The sequence below is a fragment of the Dama dama genome, chromosome 4 (genome assembly GCF_033118175.1).
Source record: "Dama dama isolate Ldn47 chromosome 4, ASM3311817v1, whole genome shotgun sequence".
NCBI classification, from domain to species: Eukaryota; Metazoa; Chordata; class Mammalia; order Artiodactyla; family Cervidae; genus Dama; species Dama dama.
Window position 1 is genome coordinate 59,693,098 of NC_083684.1, and position 20,408 is coordinate 59,713,505.

The 20,408-nt window shown below is 53.5% G+C and overlaps 2 protein-coding genes across 5 annotated transcripts in view; both read right to left on the reverse strand.

The window, feature by feature from the left end:
• Positions 1-82: 82 nt before the first annotated feature.
• Positions 83-2,622, reverse strand: TMEM160 (transmembrane protein 160). The gene is made up of 3 exons (XM_061139684.1): positions 2,385-2,622; positions 959-1,051; positions 83-428 (listed from the first exon to the last, which is right to left on the reverse strand). Exons 1-3 carry the CDS (start codon positions 2,590-2,592, stop codon positions 163-165), a joined length of 567 nt encoding a protein of 188 aa, XP_060995667.1. The 5' UTR covers positions 2,593-2,622; the 3' UTR covers positions 83-162.
• Positions 2,623-14,321: 11,699 nt separating this feature from the next.
• Positions 14,322-20,408, reverse strand: part of ZC3H4 (zinc finger CCCH-type containing 4) — a 38,659-nt gene continuing 32,572 nt past the window's right edge. For all 4 annotated transcript variants that reach the window (XM_061139685.1, XM_061139687.1, XM_061139686.1 and 1 more), the window contains 2 exons: positions 19,252-19,500; positions 14,322-18,137 (listed from right to left, as the gene is read on the reverse strand). In XM_061139685.1, the coding sequence (XP_060995668.1) occupies positions 16,618-18,137; positions 19,252-19,500 (1,769 nt within the window). In that variant the 3' untranslated portion in view covers positions 14,322-16,617. The remainder of the gene's footprint in view (positions 18,138-19,251; positions 19,501-20,408) is intronic.

Genomic DNA, 20,408 nt, shown 5'->3' on the forward strand with positions numbered 1-20,408 from the left:
TTAATTATCTCCACGTGCCCGCCTCTGCCTCTCCTCTCCCCTTGGCTCAGCATCCCCGACAAAGTAACCACCACTCGGAATCTGGAGAGCGGGAAGGGTCAGGTTTTAATGTCCCGGTCCTCCGGGCCGGGCTGGCCAGCGCCCAGCCCGGTTCCCCGCGGCTCACTCAGGTGGAGGCCGGCCCGCCTCATCGGGCCCTTCGGCTGCAGCGGTTCCGTCATCCTCGGGTACCAGTTCTACGTCCAGCTCCAGCTGGCCCATGTAGAGGCCGACAGCACAAGCCCAGAGCAGGCCGGCGGCCAGCACCGCCCCCACGCCCGTGGCCGCACCCCCCACCGAGAGCTGCATGGGCCCCCGTAGCGCCGCCAGGCCCACCACGTAGGAGGCGCCGCCCCACACCACGCAGAGGCCGCCCAGCAGGAAGAAGCCTGTGGGACAGAGAGGGGGACCGGGGTCAGGGAGCCCGATCCTGGGGACCCAGGCGGGTCGAGGGCCCAGGGTGGCGTTAGAAAGGGGATGGGGCGCACTCAAGGGCAGGGTGAGGGTTAGTACAGAGCCAAGGTCGGGGATATGAGAGGGAAGGGGGGCGGGTGGTGTGTGGCTAGGGCTTGGAGCCGGGAGGCCTGACTGAGAGCAAAGATAAGATGGGAGTGGGGGCAGCATGAAGGGCTGAGACAGGGACCCGCATCTTTGCTGAGAAGTCAGATTGGAAAGGGCAAGGACCCACAGCTCTGCCCTGAGCCAGCCCCTCTGGTGGGTCCGGTGCCCATGAGATAGGGACGAGGTGGGGAGAAGGAGGACACTCACAAATGAAGGGGAGGCACTTCTGGTGGGGGAAGCACGAGGGGTTCATTTATTCCAGGGGGTGACGGGGTGGGGCAGGACAGAGTCTAACTTGCGGGGTGTGTGTGGGAGGTCTACACTCCCCAGTGGAGGCAAGAGGGGGGTCTACACTCACCGTAGGCGGCCTCCCGGCCCATGTCGCTCTGCATGAAGGAGATGACCCCGATGCCTGAGGCCAGGAGGCCATTGCGGAACCACGAGAGGAAGGCTGGGGGTGGCGGCAGGGCAGAAAAGTCAGCGTCAGCCCAAACCCTGCTCCCAAGCCCCCAGCCCGGATAGTCAACCGAGGGGCACCTCTTCATCTGACCACCCTGTGCGGCCCTAAATCCCCACCTTGTCCCGGTGGCCCACCTACCAAAGTCTATCTTCCCCAAACCCTCTCACGTCTCCATCTCCGAATTCCTCCCCACCCCAAACTGCAACACCAAAGATGCAAGACAGTCTACAGAGTCTAGAGGAGCATCTAGGATCAAAATTGCAGAACTTGAATCTGAGGACCTGATGCTGGGAAAGATTGAGGGCAGGAGGAGAAGGGGGTGACAGAGGATGAAATGGTTGGATGGCATCACCGACTCAATGGACATGAGTTTGAGCAAGTTCGGGGAGATGGTGAAGGACAGGGAAGCCTGGCCCGCTGGCAGTCCCATGGGGTCGCAAAGAGTCAGACTTGATTGATCGACTGAACAACAACAACAAATCTGAGGACAGGAAGACCCCAAGAGGTCATCTGGGTCAACGTCGTTGCCACACGTGTATCCCCCATGGGCTCGCCCCGCCCCACTTCTTTCTCAGATTCCCCCAACAAGTTGTTACCTCCCTACTTTCCCAGGCCTCTCTCCAGCCTCCCCTTCAGCTTTCTGAAACCTCACTGCTAGTGGGTATGCTCCTCCTCGATGTCATTCACATCCATTCAAGTCCCTGGTGTGCCACTAGCGGGGACTGGTAGGGTTACAATCCCCCCACCCCTGTCCCATCCTGTACCCAGACCTCCTCTCCAATCCGAACCTCCAACGCCCAAGTGAAGCCCCGCCCCTGCAGCCAGGGGCACCACACCCTCCAATCAGTCGAGAGTTTTTCTTCTATTGGTTGTTCCCTCTTCCAATCCGGAACTTCCCTCCTCTTCTGTGGGGCTCTACGCTCCCGCCTTATGCAGAGTGGTCCCCTAACCTGAACTGGCCCCTCCATCCAGGCCCCCTCTTACATTCAACTCCCCCGCCCACAGCCCTCTTTGGAAGGCTCTCCCATCTAGACAGCGCAGTTGGATAAGGCTACGTGTGCTGGCCCGACCAACCTCTCCAATTCCTACTGCACCCCATAAACCAGACCCAGCGTCCCATCCGCAAGCCCTTCTCCTGTGCGGACAGACTGCGCTCTTGCGCCCAGCCGCTTCCCTGCGCTTACACGGAAGCCCTTCTCCCTTCTAAGCTCGGGCCCCGTTTCCAGCAGAAATCCCACCCCCATCCTCCACTCGTGCACGCGGGCAGGTTGGCTAGGCGGAACCCCGTCTCCCATCCAGGCTGACCCCAGCCCCAGCCCCAGACCTGTCTCATGCGCCTTCCGGAGGAGCCAGGCGTCTGCGCGGTCCAGCTCGGACACAGGCGGCGGCGAAGCCCCAGCGCGGGGGCCGTGGCCAGGGGCAAAGGACCCCCGGGCACCCCCGCTCCGGGGCCGCGGAGGCGGCAGCAGCGCCCCCCGGAAGCGGAGTCGGGCAAGGCGGGCGGCTCGAGCCCACCACCAGCCGCCTCCCATGGTTCGCACTACGGCCGCCGCGCCCCGCCCCGCCCCATGGGCCGCCCGTAGGCTGAAGTACACGTCACTCAGGCTTAGCCGCTTATCTATTGGTTATCCGCGCGCCACTCAGGACCAGTGCGCACTGTCCACTGGTCGAAATGGTGGTGATCCCTCCTCTGTCATCTGTGCCGGTATTGTGCGTCCCACCTTGCTTCGGAGATGGACTGCGAATCCCAGCGTTCATTGCATCGGGGGAAGGCCTGTCTTCAGAAGTCGGAGGCGCAATGTCTGTCGGGACTTGTAGTTTTTGTTAATAACATTCATTCTAACGGCCAAAAGAATCAAAACTCGTGGTACTTAATGTAGAACGTTTGCAAAATCTCGAAGACCCCAAAGGAGAAAGTAAAACTCATCACTGATCCCACCAATGAGAGGTTACTGGTAATATTTTGTTGTATTCCTATCCCGTCTTTTTTCTAGACTGGTGTAAAAGATTGCCTTTTGACAACTTTAATTTTTTTTTCACGTAACAGTCAATAATAAACCAGTGGCATTGAATATTTTGCCATGGCATAATTTTTTTAATTTAAAAACATTATTTATTTTGAACACATTACAAGATGCAGGTTACAAAGTGCATCTAATGAAAAGAAACACACAGTACTTCCGTGGGGGTCTAGTGGTTAAGAATCCGCGTTGCAATGCAGGGGACGCAGATCCGATCCCTGGTCAGGGAATGAGATACCACATGCCACAACTAAGACCTCTTGCCGCCAAGTAAATTTAAAAGAATAGAAAAAAGAAAATAGAGTTTGTGGCAGTCAGCCTCTAAGATGACCCCAGTGATCTTCACATTTTGTATACAGTCATTCCCCACATCAAATCAGGACTGGTCTGTGTGACCAGTTGAATGCTGTGGAAGTGACAGTGTGACTTCCAAGAATGGATCTTTTAAGTCCTTTATGACTTCCACCTTGTTCTGTTGAATCACCTTTTCTGTAGGAAACCGGCTCCTACATTGTGAGGATACTCAAGCAGCCTTGTGGAGGCTCACGTGGAGAGGAACTGAGGCTCCCTGCAAACAGCCAGCAACAGCATGCCAGCCACAGGAGTGAACTTAATTGGAAGGGAACCCTCCAGCCCCCGTCAAATCTTTGGGTGATCCTGGCCCCAGCCCAAGGTCATGAGAGACCCCGAGCCTGAGACACACAGTTAAGTCACTTCTGTAGGAGTCCTTTTTTTTACCTTATCACATATGTGGGATCTTAGTTCCCTAATCAGGGACTGAACTTGTGCCTGCTGCATTGGAAGCAGGGAGTCTTAACCACTAGACCACCTGGGAATTCCCCAGATGTTTTAAATGAGCATCTAGTGATGTTTCTCTCAACTTAAACCCTCCCATGAAGGGGAAGACCTTCCACAGCTTTCCATTGCTCACCACCCCCCCCCCCCACCAAAACCATGACTACAAGACCCGCTAGTCCAGGCCCCTATTGCCCTCTGCTCTTTCAACTCCCACTGGGAAGAGCTTGGATTTTATGGAGGGAGAAGCAGACTGGGGGTTAAACTTGGGGAGGGAGTTCAAATAGGCTGATAGTCTAAAAGATAGTCAGCCTGCTGGCAGTGAACACTAAGCATTAAAAGGGCTTAAATGGGAACTGAAAATATTTGAAACACATTATTCACATTCTTGGCTGGTGAGATGGTTTAGGCAGATTGAGAGAGGGGGAAAAATTAAATACCACAAAGGGACAGAGCAGAGAAAACAAATCCTTTTTAAAGAGACAGAGCTGGCCAGTGGCCTCTGCACTTGTGATTAGATCAGTGGTTCTAATATGAATTGTCCAGGAACTTTGTTAAGACAAACATTAATGCTCCAGCCCCATTCTGGAGCCATGCCATCAGGACCTGTGGATCAGAGGGTGGGACCAGGCACTGGTGGCCTTTTACAGTGAATATATTAATATTTATATTCACCATAAGAAAAGAAGTGATAATTATGTGATGCAGTGGAGGTGCTCCAAACTGTGGTAGTAATCAGACTGCAATGTGTAATTGTATGTACAGATCATTGTGTATGAAATTATAATAGTTACAATGCAATCTCATACAGTGTTCTATGTCAATTATAGCTCCATTAAAAAATATATATATATATAGCTCCACTTAAAATATATATATATATTTTTTTGCTGCACCACTCAGCTTTCAGGAATTTAGTTCCTGGACCAGGGATCAAACCCAGGCTCTCCTCGGTAGAGTCCTAACTACTGGAGCACCAGGAATTCTTTTAAAATTTTTTTAAAAATAATTTTATTTATTTTTGACTGTGCTGGGTCTTTGCTGCTCCTCGGGCTTTTTCTTGAGTTGTGGTGCTCAAGCTTTTCACTGTGGTGGCTTCTCTTGTTGCAGAGCACAAACTCAGGGCATGAGGGCTTGGTAGTTGTAGCTCCCCGGCTCCAGAGCACAGGCTCAATAGTTCTGGCTCCTGGTCTTAGTGCTCCGCAGCACGTTGGATCGAACCCATGTCCCCTGCATTGACAGGCAGAGTCTTTACCCCTGAGCTACCAGGGAAACCCTAAAATTTGTTTTAAAAGAATAAATTTGTATCAAGAACTGATTAGACGTCAGGGACTGTTTCAACATCTCTGGACACAATAGTGAATTCAATGAACCAAAGATAAACAAGAGACAAAGAATCAACTTTGGTGGCAGGCCATTTCAGAACGTGGAGGCGGATCACAATGTCATGTTGTGAAACCCACAGATCAGCCACTTATTCAGGTTGTCCTTGAACAAGATTGCAATATTTTGTCCAATCAGGTGTTCACGGCTCATCTCTCACCCTGTTTGGCTCTGAGCAAACTTAAGTCCAGCTTCTCTTCTCCCCACTGACCCTCAAATGTAGTTTCCCTCACCTCCTGAGGACTGAAAAGTGGGACGGGCCCCCTTGTCAGCTTCTCCTGAGAACGGCTGATCCCAAGAAGACACACTTCCTGAGTGTTTTGCCAACCACGGTGGTTACTTTTCCTCAACTAATCAACTTCCCGTTTATGGGGAACCCCTCAGCCCAGACAGGCAAAGCCTTTTTCTGTTTAATTTTGAGAAGCTTGCATATTTCTGAGCTCAGAGCATTCTCCTTACTGCAAGTGGGCTTTTTGCATAAAGTTATCTCAGTCCAGAGTTGTTTTTATTTGACATCTCCATAAAGTTCTCTGGCATTCTTCATTTGGCTACTTCCTGGTTTTTTAATTGCTCTTGGGAAGGTTATCTGATTTTTCTGTTAATTTCCTGATTGGTTACTGCTGGTATATAGAATTTTTCTTAACTAAATGACACCTCTCCACATTACATCCTCCCACACCTAGGTATTATCTTCCTTGTAAAAATAACTTCAAGGATGTATTCCAGAAAGTGAAGAGGTAAATCCAGAGAAGAGGAGGCGGTGGGTTGTAAGGGTTTTCTACATGAGGGATTAGGTCTCCCTGTGACAACAATCTGAATCATTTGTTTTATGATATTCTGGATAATCTATTTTTTTCCCCTATCTTTTGGCCATGGGGGATCTTAGCTCCCCAACCAGGGATCAAACCCCACCCCCTCTGCAGTAGAAGTGCAGTGTCTTAACCACCGACTGCCAGGAAAACCTCTACGAGATTCTGGATAATACTTATTTTCTTCTTCCCATTTTGAGGGGATTTTTCAAAAGATTTTACCGTGAAGATTGCTTTTGTAAGCTGGGGTGGCTGAGTGGGAGGGCAGAAGTGTCACTTGGGTTTCTTTCCCCCAGCTTTATTGAGATATAATTAGCGTATAAGTTTGTGTTTAAGCTGCACAAAGTGATGAATCAATATGCAATATATATATATATATATATGCAGAACTGTCAGGGCAGGCCAAGCCACAGGATCATCTGGGGCCCTTCCCAGTGTCCCCAGAGCTCTTCTGTTCCCTACAGCTTCAGTGTCCTATGCCTCTCTGAACCTGGATACCCCTGGGTGGACACTGACCTTCCGTCCACTTCTGGTGAAGCGGCTGTTGGGGTAAGAGATGTGAGGAGATGAGATGGAGGGGTTTGAAGGCTCTGGATGGGATCTCTATTCTCCCTGCCCCTCAGACCCCGATGAACTGTTCATCCATCTTTCTGCCGAGAGCAACTCCCCTTTCTAACCTCATGTCTACGCCACCAAACTGCCCCTCCCTCCACCTTTGTGTCTTCCTCTGGGATTCTTGGGGGTCCCCTCACACAGTCCCTTCCTTTCCCTCCCACTTTCTCGGCCTCCAGCCCACCAAGGGTCAAGACTCTCCTTTAGTGTCTCCATGCTCACGCCCAGTTGATCAGTCGTGTCCGATTCCTTTCAAACCCCTGGACTGTAGCCCACCAGGCTCCTCTGTCCGTGGAATTCTCCAGGCGAGAATACTGGAGTGAGTTGCCATTTCCTTCTCCAGGGATATTCCCAACTCAGAGATTGAACTCAAGTAGCCTGTGTCTTTTGCATTGGAAGGGGGATTCTTTACCACTGAGCCACTGGGGGCATCTCCACTCACCTGAGAAATTATCCTGCTACATTGATTTGGTTAGAACAAGAAACCTTTTCTGCCACTTGCTAGAAAATTGTCATTAGTTTACAAACCTATGATTTCCATGTAAATGAGATCCCTTCAGTTGTGATGTCCTTGTTCAGTGAGAAACCTGCACAACCGTACAAGGCAATCCTATGTCCTATACCCCTGGCAGGAGATCGGAGAGCTGTGTCTTTCCGGGACACCCATGCATCCACTCACTCCCTCTCCAGGCTTTCCTTTGGGGCTCATCTCCCACAAGATATGGCCTGTGCTTTTGGCACTTAGATGCCCGCTGGCATGGAGCCCTGGCTATTTGTCTTAACAAGGCCCTTTATGATCAGATCTCCATAAGGTATATGAGAAGCACAGACAGAAGACTGGATAAAGTGAGCTGTGTCAGGAAGAAAAAAGTGAAGTAGAGTTCCTTCCAGGGAAGACACAGAGCCCGCTCTGATAATTCCTGGGACATGCTGGGAAGAAAGGGAGGGTTAAGCAAGGCTTGAGGGAAGGAGTCATCTCCCCCTCTCCACCAGCTTGTCCCATCTCCTCGTCACTGCTGAGCCTCCTCGATAGCTGGGTTGTGACTCTGAGGACACAACGAGGTGAGGGCTGGGTCCCCCGCAAGAGTGAAGGCCCATACAGCAGAAGGCTTCACAGTGCCCCTCAAAGACAGCCCCAGGACATGAAGAAGACAGTCGGTGTGTCTTAGACCCACGCTTGCTCCTATGCCTTCCTCTCTATATCTGGGGCTAGAAGCCTGCAAACTATTTCTCGGTCTCCTTTGCCAGCTGATTTCCTGTTAGTTTCTGGCAGTTGGAAGGCAGTAAAAAATAAAAACTGGAAGAGGTAATGGGACAATCGACTCCAGCATTCTTGCCTGGAGAATTTCATAGACAGAGCCTTGTGGGCTATAGTCCGTGGGGTCACACAGAGACGGACATGACTGAAGTGACTTGGTGCACACACACACACACACACACACACACACACAAAAGTTCTTTCCCCCTGGCTTTTGGCAGTGCCCTGAGAGGGCTGCCAAGCTGAGACTTCAGGGGTCCAGCCTGGTTCCTCCTTCGGCAGCAGAGCAGTCTCTAGGTGACACCACAGTACAGGATCTTGGTTCCCTGATCAGGGATTGAACCCAAGCCCTCAGCAGTGAAAGCATGGAGTCCCACCCACTTGACCGCCAGGGAACTCCCCACCCCATCATTTCCTTGTCACGCCGACCCTAGGAATTCTGGCAGCTTCCTGCAGCTACCAATCAGTGGTAACCTGATTATGCCTCTTTTACCCTCCAGCCTTTGCAGCCTCTTGGTGTCCAATTCCCTAATTATATTTCCTCTAGCTTAAATGCCTGGAGTGGTTTCAGTTTTCCTGATCAGATACTGATCAAGAGGGAAGGAAGAGCCTTGCCCTGGATTTCTCTGACAACCCTGGCGTCTCTTCCTTGGAGCCGCTCTCTCCAAGGTGACTCTGGAGCCAGACTGTCTGTATTTGGAGCCTGACTTTGCCACTCAGTAGCTATCGATATAGGACAAGTTGCTTAGTCTTCCTGGGCCTCAGATTCCTTATCTGTGAAATGGGAACATAATAAGACCGACTTCTTGGAGCTGTGAAAAATTTTCAATACATGCAAAGCCACCCAGCCCAGAGCCTGCCTCACATGCTGTGTGTGTGTGTGTGTGTGTGTGTGTGTGTGTGTGTGTGTGTGTGTGTGTTAGCGGTTATTGTTTTAGTACATGTCATAGGGTGTGAGGCCTTAAAATGATTTTGGTTGTCTGTTCTAGTCTGATGGTGGCCCCAGGTAAGTTAATTTCCTTTCTGGCTTTCCTCCTTTCCCTATAAAGTGAGGGTTTAGCATGGAATGTGTGTGTGTGTTAGTCACTCGGTCGTGTCCGACTTTTTGTGACCCCACAGACTGCAGCCTGCCAGGCTCCTCTGTCCATGGAATTCTCCAGGCAAGAATTCTGGAGTGGGGTGCCATTTCCTTCTCCAGGGGATCTTCCTGACTCAGGGATCGAACTCCGGTCTCCTGCATTGCAGGTGGATTCTTTACCACTGAGCCACCGGGGAAGCCCCAAACTTAACTAATGTACGAACCAAAAAAGAAAATTCAGCGCCCCAGTTGCACTGGCCACAGTTTCGGTGCTCAGTGGCCACATGTGCCCAGTGGCTGCCATATCGGACGACACAGAGAGAGCATTTTCATCACCGTGGAACATTCTAGGGGGCAGTGCTGGTTGAGAGAATAAGACCCGGAGAATGAGATGTCATGGTATTTAAAGTTCGAAGAGAAGCCTGAAGGTAAGGGGGAGGGAAGGGAGCAGGAAGTTGACAGAAGTACCTAAAATTGACGTATCTTGAGAGAAACAGAGTAACCACCAGAAGAAATAAAGAATGCGAAAGTTTTTGCCTTTCACTGCGCTACTGGAGATACTCTAGAAGGGATACGGTGGGTGCTATGAACTGAATTGTCTTCCAAAAATGGATATGCTGAAGCCCTAACTTTTTTTTTTTTTTTTAAGTTGATATGTTTTATTTTCATTTTTATTCAGTTCAAGAATTTTTTTTCCTCTTTTTTTTTTTTTTTTTTTTGGCCACGTGGCATGTGGGATCTTGTTTCCCCGACCAGGGATCAAACCTGTGCCCCCTGCATTGGAAGCACGGAGTTTTAACCACTCGACCACCCGCGAAGTCCTGATCCCAGAAGCCCTAACTTTTAAGGAAGTAATTAAGGTTTAATAAAGTCATAAAGTGGGGCCCTGATCCAATAGGATTAGGGTCTTTAGATGAGATGCCCGTTTTTCCCCTCTCTCCGCCCAACCAACCCTCATCCCTGGGTCCCACCTTCCGCCCCTGTCAGCTCACTCATTGGCTGGAGCAGGCGGTAGGGGCGTGGCCTCCACGCAAACCCGGTGGCGTATTTCCAGACGCTGCAACTCAGATCTTAAGACAATGACGCTCCCTGCAGCGAGGGATCCAGGCCACCACACCTCATCAGATGGCGATGTGGCCCCTGGCACGGCACCTGCAAACAATGAGGGATGCCTGGGAGCACTGGGGCTGGAGGGCTGGGGCTGACGTGGAAAACAGGAGTGCTGGGTCTCCCAAGTATTTCCAACTCGCCGCCTCCTGGGCACACAGTGGAAATGCACCTCCTGATGCCCTTGAAAAAGCTGGCTTAAAACTCAACATTCAAAAAACTAAGATTATGGTCCCATCACTTCATGGCAAATAGATGGGGAAACTGGAAACAGTGACAGACTTAATTTTCTTGGGCTCCAAAAATCACTTCAGATGGTGACTGCAGCCATGAAATTAAAAGAGGCTTGCTCCTTGAAAGAAAAGCTATGACCAACCTAGACAGCATATTAAAAAGCAAAGACATTACTTTGCTGACAAAGCTCTGTCTAGTCAAAGCAATGGTTTTTCCAGTAGTCGTGTATGGATGTGAGAGTTGGACCATAAAGAAAGCTGAGCACCAAAGAATTGATGCTTTTGAACTGTGATGTTGGAGAAGACTCTTGAGTGTCCCTTGGACTGCAAGGAGATCAAACCAGTCAATCCTAAAGGAAATCAGTCCTGAATATTCATTGGAAGGACTGATGCTGAAGCTGAAACTCCGATACTTTGGCCACTTGATGCGAAGAACTGACTCACTGGAAAAGACTCTGATGCTGGGAAAGATTGAAAGCAGGAGGAGAAGGGGATGACAAAGGATGAGATGGTTAGATGGCATCACCGACTCGATGGATATGAGTTTGAGCAAGGTTCTGGAGTTGGTGATGGACAGGGAAGCCTGGTGTGCTGCAGTCCATGGGGTCACAATGAGTCAGACATGACCGAGCAACTGAACTGAGCTGACTGATGCCCTTGAAGTGAGGCTTGCTTCCGGACTTGCTTAGCTAAGGAAACAGCAGAACTGAAGTCCCTGACTGTGGGGAAGAAGCGCTTAAGAGCTGGTGGGCTCTTCTCCACCTCTTTCACCATTGCCAAGTTGTCCCAGGGGTGGTGCTTCAGCCAATGTGGGTCCCTGGGTGACTGTGACAAGCAGAGTCCCCTACTGACCGATGGATGAGCCACTGAGATCTGGGAGTCATTACCCGGTGGCTCAGCAGTAAAGAATCTGCCTGCAATGCAGGAGACCTGGGTTCGATCTCTGAGTTGGAAAGATCTCCTGGAGAAAGGAACAGTTACCCACTCCAGTACTCTTGCCTGGGAAGTCCCATGGGCAGAGGAGCCTGGGGGGCTGCAGTCCATGGGGTTGCAAAAAGTTGGACACAACTGAACAACTAAACAGCAACTTGAACATAAGCTCTTCTCTGCCTATATCTGGAACACAGCCTTCAAGGCTCTCCAAGACCTGCCAACCTCCCAAGCCCCAGGTGCCATCTTCCTTCTCTTTGCAGACTTCACTCCAGTCAATGGGTCATCCCTGTTAAGAGCCTGGTGCTGACCATAGGATCTGGTCCGGAGAAGGTCCACGCCCTAAACACTTGAATGATGCCTGTATCACCACTGCGGCTTCCAACTCCTGCACCGTCTTCCCCCTGCATGAACCCCACAGGTGTCTGCATGTTCACCTTCCAAGTAGCCACGTGCTTAGCCAAGGATGCTGGATCGTTGACGTCTAAGAACCAGATGTGAGACCTCTATTGCCCTCTTGCTGTGGACCAAGGTAGGGAGGAGCACACAATCTGAGCCTGCCAAAGTGGCTGAGAGCAAGCCTGAGGGACTTCTAGGAAGCAGTTCCTTGCCCCTTGTTGCTCACTCGGTAAGTCGTGTTCAACTCTTTGCGACCTCATGAACTGCAGCACATCATGCTTCCCTCTCCTTCACCATCTCCTGGAGTTTGCTCAAAGTCATGTCCAGTGATTCTAGGATGCCATCCAACTATCTCATCCTCTGTCAACCCCCTTGCCTCCTGCTCTCAACCCTTCCCAGCATCAGGGTCTTTTCCAATGAGTCAGCTCTTCAAATTAGGTGGCCAAAATATTGGAACTTCAGCTTCAGCATCAGTCCGTCCATTGAATAGGGTTGATTTCCTTTAGGATTGACTGGTTTGATTACCTTGCAGTCCAAGGGACACTCAAGAGTCTCCTTTAGCATCACAATTTGAAAGCATCAGTTCTTCGGCACACAGCCTTCTTTATGGTCCAACTCTCACAGCCATACATGACTACTGGAAAAACCATAGCTTTGACTAGATGGACCTTTGTCAGCAAAGTGATGTCTCTGCTTTTTAATACACCATCTAGGTTGGTCATAGCTTTCCTTCCAAGGAGTGTCTTTTAATTTCATGGCTGCATTCACCATCTGCAGTGGTTTTGGAACCCAAGAAAATAACATCTGTCACTGTTTCCACTTTTCCCCCCATCTATTAGCCATGAAGTGATGGGAATGGATGCCATGATCTTTGTTTTTTGTTGAGTTTTAAGCCAGCTTTTTCACTTCTCCTCTTTCACCCTCACGGGAGGCTCTTTAGTTCCTTTGCTCTCTGCCATTAGAGTGGTAAAATCTGCCTTCTGAGGTTGTTGATACATCTGGAAATCTTGAGTCCAGCTTGTGATTCATCCTGCCCTGCATTTCATATGATGTGCTCTGCCATATAACTTAGGTAAGCAAGGTGACAATCAGCATACATCTTTGTCATACTCCTTTCTCAATTTTGAACCTGGCTCATAGATACATGGGAAGGTTCTTTTCTGCTTCTTTGCTTGGCTGCATGAGGAGGTAAAGGCTGGAAGACCCTCTAGCCATCTTGCCATCACAAGGGGTGCTGCCGTCCCAGACCAGCAGTGTGGAAGAGAGGCTGAACTTGGGTGAATTCAGAGTTCACTTGGACTTTACCAAGCCTGGACCTGCCCTACCAACCCTCTTACGTGGGATGATGGGCTCCTGCCTGTTGAAGGTAGCTGAGGGGGAGTCCTGAGTTCCAGGTGATATCAGCCATACTCGACATGAATGAATTAGAAGCACTTCAAATATTGGGCCCCAGATTTATTTATTTTTGGCTGTGCTCGTTCATTGCTATATGGGCTTTTCTCCATTTGCAGCGAGCAGGGACTCCTCTCTAGTTTCAGTGCATGGGCTTCTCATTGCAGTGGCCTTTCTCGTTGTGGAGCACAGGTTCTGGGGCTCTAGGGCACTTGGACTTCAGTAGTTGCAACTCCTGGGCTGTAGAGCACAGTCTTAGTAATTTGTGGTGCATGGGCTTAGCTACTCCTTGGCATGTGGGATTTTCCTGGATTGGGGATTGAACCGGTATCTCCTGGGTTGACAGGCAGAGTCTTTACCACTGAGCCACCAGGAAGCCCCCAAAAGTTTGATTTTAGCTGAGTAAGACTCATGTCACACTTCTGACTCCCAGAACTGTAAGGTATCAAGTTCCTGTTTTGTTGTTTTTCTTTCACCAAGTTTCTGATTTAAACCACTTGGCTTGTATAACTTATATGGCAGTCATGAAAAACTAAGAGAGGCCCATCAAAGCACAGAAACCAAATTAAGTCCCGAGAAGACATGGCTACCCTCCAGACCAAGTCCTGCTCCCGTCTCTCCCTAGCAAAGCATGGATTTCTCAGGGCAGACCCCAGGTTAGCAAGAGAGGAGTGTCTGAGTCTACTAAAGTCCACAGTTGTGGAGGCTGGAAGTCCAAGGTCAAGTGGCAGCTGATTCAGTGTTGGGAGAAGACCCTCTTGCCAGATGGCTGTCTTCACACCACACCTTCACACAATGGAAGGGGTGAGGATCCTCTGTGGCCTTTGCTTTAAAACGGCACTAATCCCTTTCACAAAGGCTTCATCCTCCTGACCTCATCACCTCCCAAAGACCCCACCTCCAAACCCTGTTGTCTTGGGCGAACAGGTTTCCACAGGGGAATTTTGAGGCGACACAAACGTTCAATCTACAGCAGTTAGGGCCCCTGTTTAAGCCAGCCCCATGGTCCTGAGGTCATCCCTGGCCTCTTCTGTGATCCGCGTGGGTCAGCGATGTCCGGAGCTGGAGCCGGGGGAAACAGAGTCTGTCTGGAGGTGCCATCCCCACAGCGTCACTGTGAACGCCACCCTGGGACTGACGGGCCACTGAGGACAGACCCTGGTTTCAAGGCTGCGCCCCCCACCTCCTTGTCATTTCTGGGGCAAGGGGAGCTGGGGGCAGCACAGAGAGACAAGATCCGTAGATTAGTTGTTTTGTTTTTTTTTTTAAAATAACTGCATCCTTTAATGGCAGTAATACAATTATTGGATTAAGAGACCACAGGAGAAAGGACAGGTGGTGTTTCTGGAAGACAGATATGGAGTACAAAAAGGGGTGGAATAGAGTCATGCGACGATCATTGTAAAAATACAGTACGTTATATACATATTTGCACCGTCAACTTTCAACTCTGAAATAGTATTTACACTTTTGTTACAATCCTGGTTAGAGAACAATTTATTTTTTTTCTTTAAAAGCTCGGCCTGATGGCAAATGAAAATTTTGGGTGAATTCATAGTCCCATGAGGTTCTTAGGCTGAATATTCCAAGAGGAGGGTTCCAGCTTCTATTTCATCCACAGATTACAGTTTTAAAAAAGTATTTCATTTTGCTTCTACAAAAGAAAATTCTCAAAGGAGGGAAAAAAAACCAAACAACCCAACACCCAACCACAGCCACACTGTGTATTCTTTCTTATATTACAAACACCAGGGGCTGCAGCCCTCTGCTTTGAGGCCAACACTGGTGGCTGAAGAAAAATCTCATTAATGATTGTTTAAAAAAAAAAAAAAAAACAGAAAAAGACACAAAGACAAACCAAACCACCCTGATCATGGCGCACTGACCCTCTGGGGGTGCCTCCCCGGCCCTTGCTTCTGGCACCAAACTCTATATATTGACTATTCCTTTTCTGGGGGAGGGGGTGTAGGACCTTCTTTAACCTCCCACCCCAAGGAGGTGGGAGGGGTGACCCTCTGGCTGGCTGGGACACCAGGCTTCCTCATCATTAGCAGGAAGAGTCAGGGCCCTTAAGCCAGGTTGCGGAGATGGCAGGATGAGGAGAGGCAGCAGACAGCGGGTGGGTGCGGACACACAGGCCGTGTCCAGCTCCCCTGAGGTCACAGCGTGCGCCTCTTGTGGGCTCTGTGGCCAGGACGGGAGCTCCGCCAGGGTCCTGGGAGTGGTGGGAGCCCAGGGCAGCCCTGTTGGCTCCCTTCCCGGCTCAGCCGGAGGGATGAGAGCAGGACGCAGGTTGTGGGGTCCTTGCCCTGCTCACAGCGGGGGTCGGGTCACCCTCCTGGCCCTGGCCAGCTCCCCACCGTGTCCTCAGGCCCCCTTCCTGGACGTGACCATAAAGCCAACACTGCCTGTGCCCTGAACCCACGCCCCCTTCGGCTTGGAAGAAAACCAAACACACCGAAACCACGGGCGCTGAAGGTATGCTGAGGGGGTGTGGCGAGAGGGCGACACTTTGCCGACCACCACCCGGGCTCCCCCCATCGGGGGCGTGGTGGCACGGCCATGCCACGGATCCTTGAGCTGTCCTCAGAGGGGCTGGGGCCCAGGACAGAGCCCGGCACGCGGGGAGAAAGGCGTGGCCATGACAGGACAGGGGCTAATACTGACAGAAAGCACGCGGTCTGCGGGGCCACCGCCCCGCACCAGCCGACTCCAGGTCCATCTCTCACCCCGGAGTCTTCTGCCGCAGGCTGGAGGGTTTCAGGTTCACGGGTGAACTCTGGACGGAGGGGGGCGGGGGCGGGGGGGACCCTGCGGGTGAATCCAGACGAGACAGCAGTGGGAAAGGACTTTGTTTCTCCTGGCCCAGGCAGCTTCCAAAGGCTCTTCTTTTCTTTCTTGATACCTCCTCGCTTCCACTGGCCCCTGAAGTGGGTCATCATGGCCTGCACACTGCAGAGGAGACGCAGAAATGCCTAGACCTGCTTCCATGCAGGGCCTGCCCACCGTCTCGGCTCCAGCTCTTCTTGCTCATGCAACACTTGGTGCCTTCTTGACGCCTGCTGCTCCCTTCCTCCTGCGGGGTGGGGTGGGGCGGGGTGGGGCAGGAGGAGGAGGAGGGGCCCAGCTTTGCCCAGAAAACCCACCAGACCCCCAGCTGCCAGACTTGGGCCCCAGCCTTTAAGGGAGTCCCTGAAAATCGGGCCCGGCCAGGCCAGGCAGAGTGCCAGCTGGGCTGAGGCCCAGGGGACTCGCCACTGTTCACATGCACATGGGGGTTTTGTCGGCGGGCACCCAGCAGCCCCGCAGCACTGACGGGAAGTTAGCGATGGTTATGTACAATTCATGTGTTATACAGAAGATACTACTTAAAAAAAAAGAGAGAGAGAGAGAGGAAAAAAGAAAACAGAATAGGAAGAAAGAAAAGAAAGAACACCCAAACCCCCTCCCCCCTCCCCCCAAGCCCCAACTCTGGTCGCTGCCCTTAAATATTGCCCTGGGAAGGGTGGGGTGCGGGGAGCGCTGGACTCCGGCTTAACACTACTGGCAGAAGGGGGAGGCGGTGGGGTCGAAGCCTTTAAACACATCTTTCAGGGACCCAGCGTCCTGCTCACCCTCTTGGGCTGGGCTGTTGCCAGCAAATGGGCTTCCGGAGCCCGTCTTAGGTGCCGGTTTCACGGTCCCGAAGAGGGTAGGCACGGGCAGGTTGTGCACGCCGGGCTGGGGTAGGCTGCCCTCTGCTGACGGGGCACCCACGGCGGCAGCGGGGGCCGCGGCGGCCTTGGGCCGGGGCCGATTGTAACTGTTGTATCTGTCCGTGGCCGTGGCCCCGTCGGCCCCAGGCTTCCCAGACTCGGGCTGTTCCAGGGCAGACTTGCGGACAAACGGGGGCTCCTTGGCCTTGGCGGCAGCGGAGCTCCTGCCGTTGCCCTCAGGGCCCTTGGGCTGGGCGCCCGCGTCGGCGGCCGACTCTGCAGCTTTGCCCCCCGCGTTGGGAGTCCTGGGGTCGTAGAGGCTGATGCCGCTCAGCACGCTGCTCTGGCCGCCCCCGCCACCCTGGCCCAGGCCGCCAGCTGCCAGCACGCGGGGGTCGTAGGGGGCAGTGGCCGGTGGAGAGGACTCCCCGCTGGGGCTGGCGGCTGGAGAGGGGACCTCGGCAGGGCCGGGTTTGGCCGCCCGGGAGGAGGCAGTGGCGGAGTCTGTGGGTTTCTGCAGCCGGGGGTCGGTGGGTGTCTTCCGCACTCGGGGGTCACTGGGCTTGTCGCCGGAGCCAGGGGTGGCCAAGGGGCCGGTGACGTTGACAGTCTTGAGGATGCGAGAGAGGAGCTCAAAGTCAGGCAGGCTGGAGCCAGCCGCGCCGGCATCTGTGGAGTTGCCCGCACGCTGCCGGGGATTGGGGGGCCCCGAGGTGGCGGCGCGGTGCAGCCTGGGATCCAGCGCCGGCAGAGACTGCAGGGCGGCAGGCACAGGGGGCGCCGCCTCCTGCTTGGGCAGGGGCAGCGGGATCAGGTCCTCGGGGCTCCAGAGCACAGTGCGGGCGAAGCTGGGCCGGCTCAGGGTCACGGCCTTCTTGATGTGGCTGAACTGCTGCAGCTGTGACCGCGGGTCCCGTAGCGGGTGCCCAGGGAGTGGCTCCAAGGGAATGTTGACGGCCTTCTCCCGAAGGGCCCGCTCCCCTTCCTCTTCTTCCGCCAGGGGTGGCCCAGACCCCTTGGAGCCCCCGGGACCGGCAGGGCTGGAATGCAAGCCGCCGTCGGGCTTGGAGCTGGGTAGGGAGCGAGCCAGTCGCGGGTCAGAGGGTCCAGTGTCACCTGGGCCTGACCCGCTGGAAGCCTCAGCATGGCGGGAGAGCCTGGGGTCCCGGCTGAGGCGGGGGTCAGCCAGTCGGCCTCCTGTGGGGTGTCCCTTCTGGAGGCGGGGGTCCCCCAGCCCACTGCTGCTCAGCTCCCCAACAGAAGCCTGGGGCCGGCTGGACGTCTGCTGCCTCAGCGTCTTCAGGATGGAGGTGACACTGCTCCCACCTTCATCCTCGTCGCTTGAGTACCAGTTTCCAGTGTCACCTGCGAGCAAGCAGACAGCAGCAGGGAGATGGTGAGCGGTCACCACACCTGCCACCAGCCCTCTTGTACCCCCTGGCAGCCTACTCCCCACCTCTTCTCTCTCAGAACCTCTACTTCTCTCGCTGAAAACACCCCCTGCTCACCTTCCCCACCACCACAGAATGGCACGAAGAGCCAGGGAGCGCAGGCGGGCCAAGCACGGAGCCCAGCAGGTCTCTGGCTGTCGTGGATGGACCCTTCCCTGTGTACCGGCACCGAGCTAAGGGCTTTGCCTTATTTGCCACAACCACCCAGGATACAGCACTGTCACCATGCCCATTTGACAGATGAGAAAACAGAGGCACCGACACAGCACCCCGAGGTCGGGGACAAAGCCAGGCCTAAGCTCAGACTCCGAGCCCCAGGCTCCAGCGCTGCCTCCTCACCTCCTGGGCAGGCTCAGACCCCCCCACAGCAGGCCCGGCTCCGAGTACCTGTGAGCAGCGGCCGCTGCCTGGGCTCTCACTGAGCTTGGGCTCCCAGACCCGTGCCTCCCAGACCCCTCACAGTGCTCCCTCGCCCCAGGGCAGGCAGTCACCAGCTGGAAAGAGGCGGGGCCAGGTGGGCAGACGCAGAAGCTGGCCCATGTCCAACCTCCTCAGCAGCTGCAGTCGGAGACCTCGGGGAGGGGACTGTCCCCTGTTCTCACTGCCCCACTTGCTCCCCAGCTTCTAGCTGCAGGCTCTAGACGCCTTCTCTGTCTGCCCCATTCCCCCCAGGGGGGATGCCATCAGGGCGCCACTCGGCACCACAAGACCCAGCAGCTGAGGCTGGGACTGTTACTGGTCTGTGTCAGAAACTGGCTTTCACCTCTGGGCTTCCCAAGGACACGGTCTGGGGAGCGGGGGCTGAGCGTCTCCCTCCAGCCTCCTCCGCGAGGGTGTGGTCTCCTCCAGGGACCAGCCCACTGCCCTCCTCCACGGGACCAGGGTCTTGCCCTTCTCCGCAGGGGTCCTCCCGGCCACAGGCTCCTGTCCAACGCAGACCCCGGACCTAGGCACGCCCCACCACTCCCCGCAGGGCGGCCAGGGCCCGTGCCCACGGGGAGAGCCCTGCCCCGGGGGAGGACACGTGCCTTCCTCATTCTCCCGGTCCTGCTTGCTGCTCTCAGCCAGCCTCCTCGCTCTCTCCTCCTCCTGCTGCTTCTGCTGGATCCTCAGGTACAGGGCCCTCTGGGCCGAGGGCAGGAAGTCAGGGACACCGGCGCCTGGCTTCGGCCGGCCTGGGGGCCCTCCCTCAGAGAAGCTGTCTGGCTCCAGAGGGTGCTCGGGGAAGAGGTGCTCCCCAGGCTCCCCCGGCAGCTCTTCGTAGTGCCCGTAGTCCTCTGTGGCAGGGAAGAACCGAGCGTTCATGTCGGGAAGGGCCGTGCGGCACCAACTCCGACCCACCCGTGCCCTCAGCTGGAAAACCACCCCTGATGGCGATGGGTGACAATGCACAGCCTGTGCCCTCCTACCCTTCCCGGGAGGGGCCCTAGCAGTAGGGGACGGAGCAGCCAAAGGGGGAGGGGGTCCCAACTAGGATGCAGCCACTGAGAATGGGGTTCACGGTGAGGTTTAGTGACATGGGCAAATGCTCATGAGGTGAGAACAGGACGGAACGGCGAACGAATGTTTATAAAACGCAAAGAAAAAGCTTTGAAAAGACAGACAGAAAACAGGCCCTCTGGGAATGAGAGCAGGGGAAATGAGATTGGGGGAGGGAGTTGAGGCATCGTTCCCTTTTTTACTCCACACATTTCCCATCTGTTTTAAATACTTCTGATGAACATTAATCTTATCGTCTCTTTAAATAAATAACTAAAGAAAGAAAAACACTCAATCTCACAGTAAGCTCATAATATGAGTTCAATCACGGTAAACAAAGACCCATAAAGAAAAGAAGAAAATACACCAAAATGTTGCTATGGCTACAAGTCCACCCAGAGGCTCCCAGCGATTTCTTCTCCTTCCACAAATGTTACTGGGCAGCTGCTACGTTTAAGGGGATGCGGCAGGTGGGGGTGTTTCTCTAGCACAGCATCTAGGAAGCACCAGGCGGAAGGGCTTGCCATCTCTCCTGAAAGGTGGGCAGCGTCCAGCACCAGCCGCCTCCCTTCGCAAATGCTAAGGATAGAGCCAAGGATGAGGGGAACAGCTTTGGGAGGTCTGTGACGAAGCGCCTAGAGGCTGTGTATGTGTGTTGGAGACAGAGTCCAATGAGCACTGCCCACAGGCCATTCTGCAATGATGA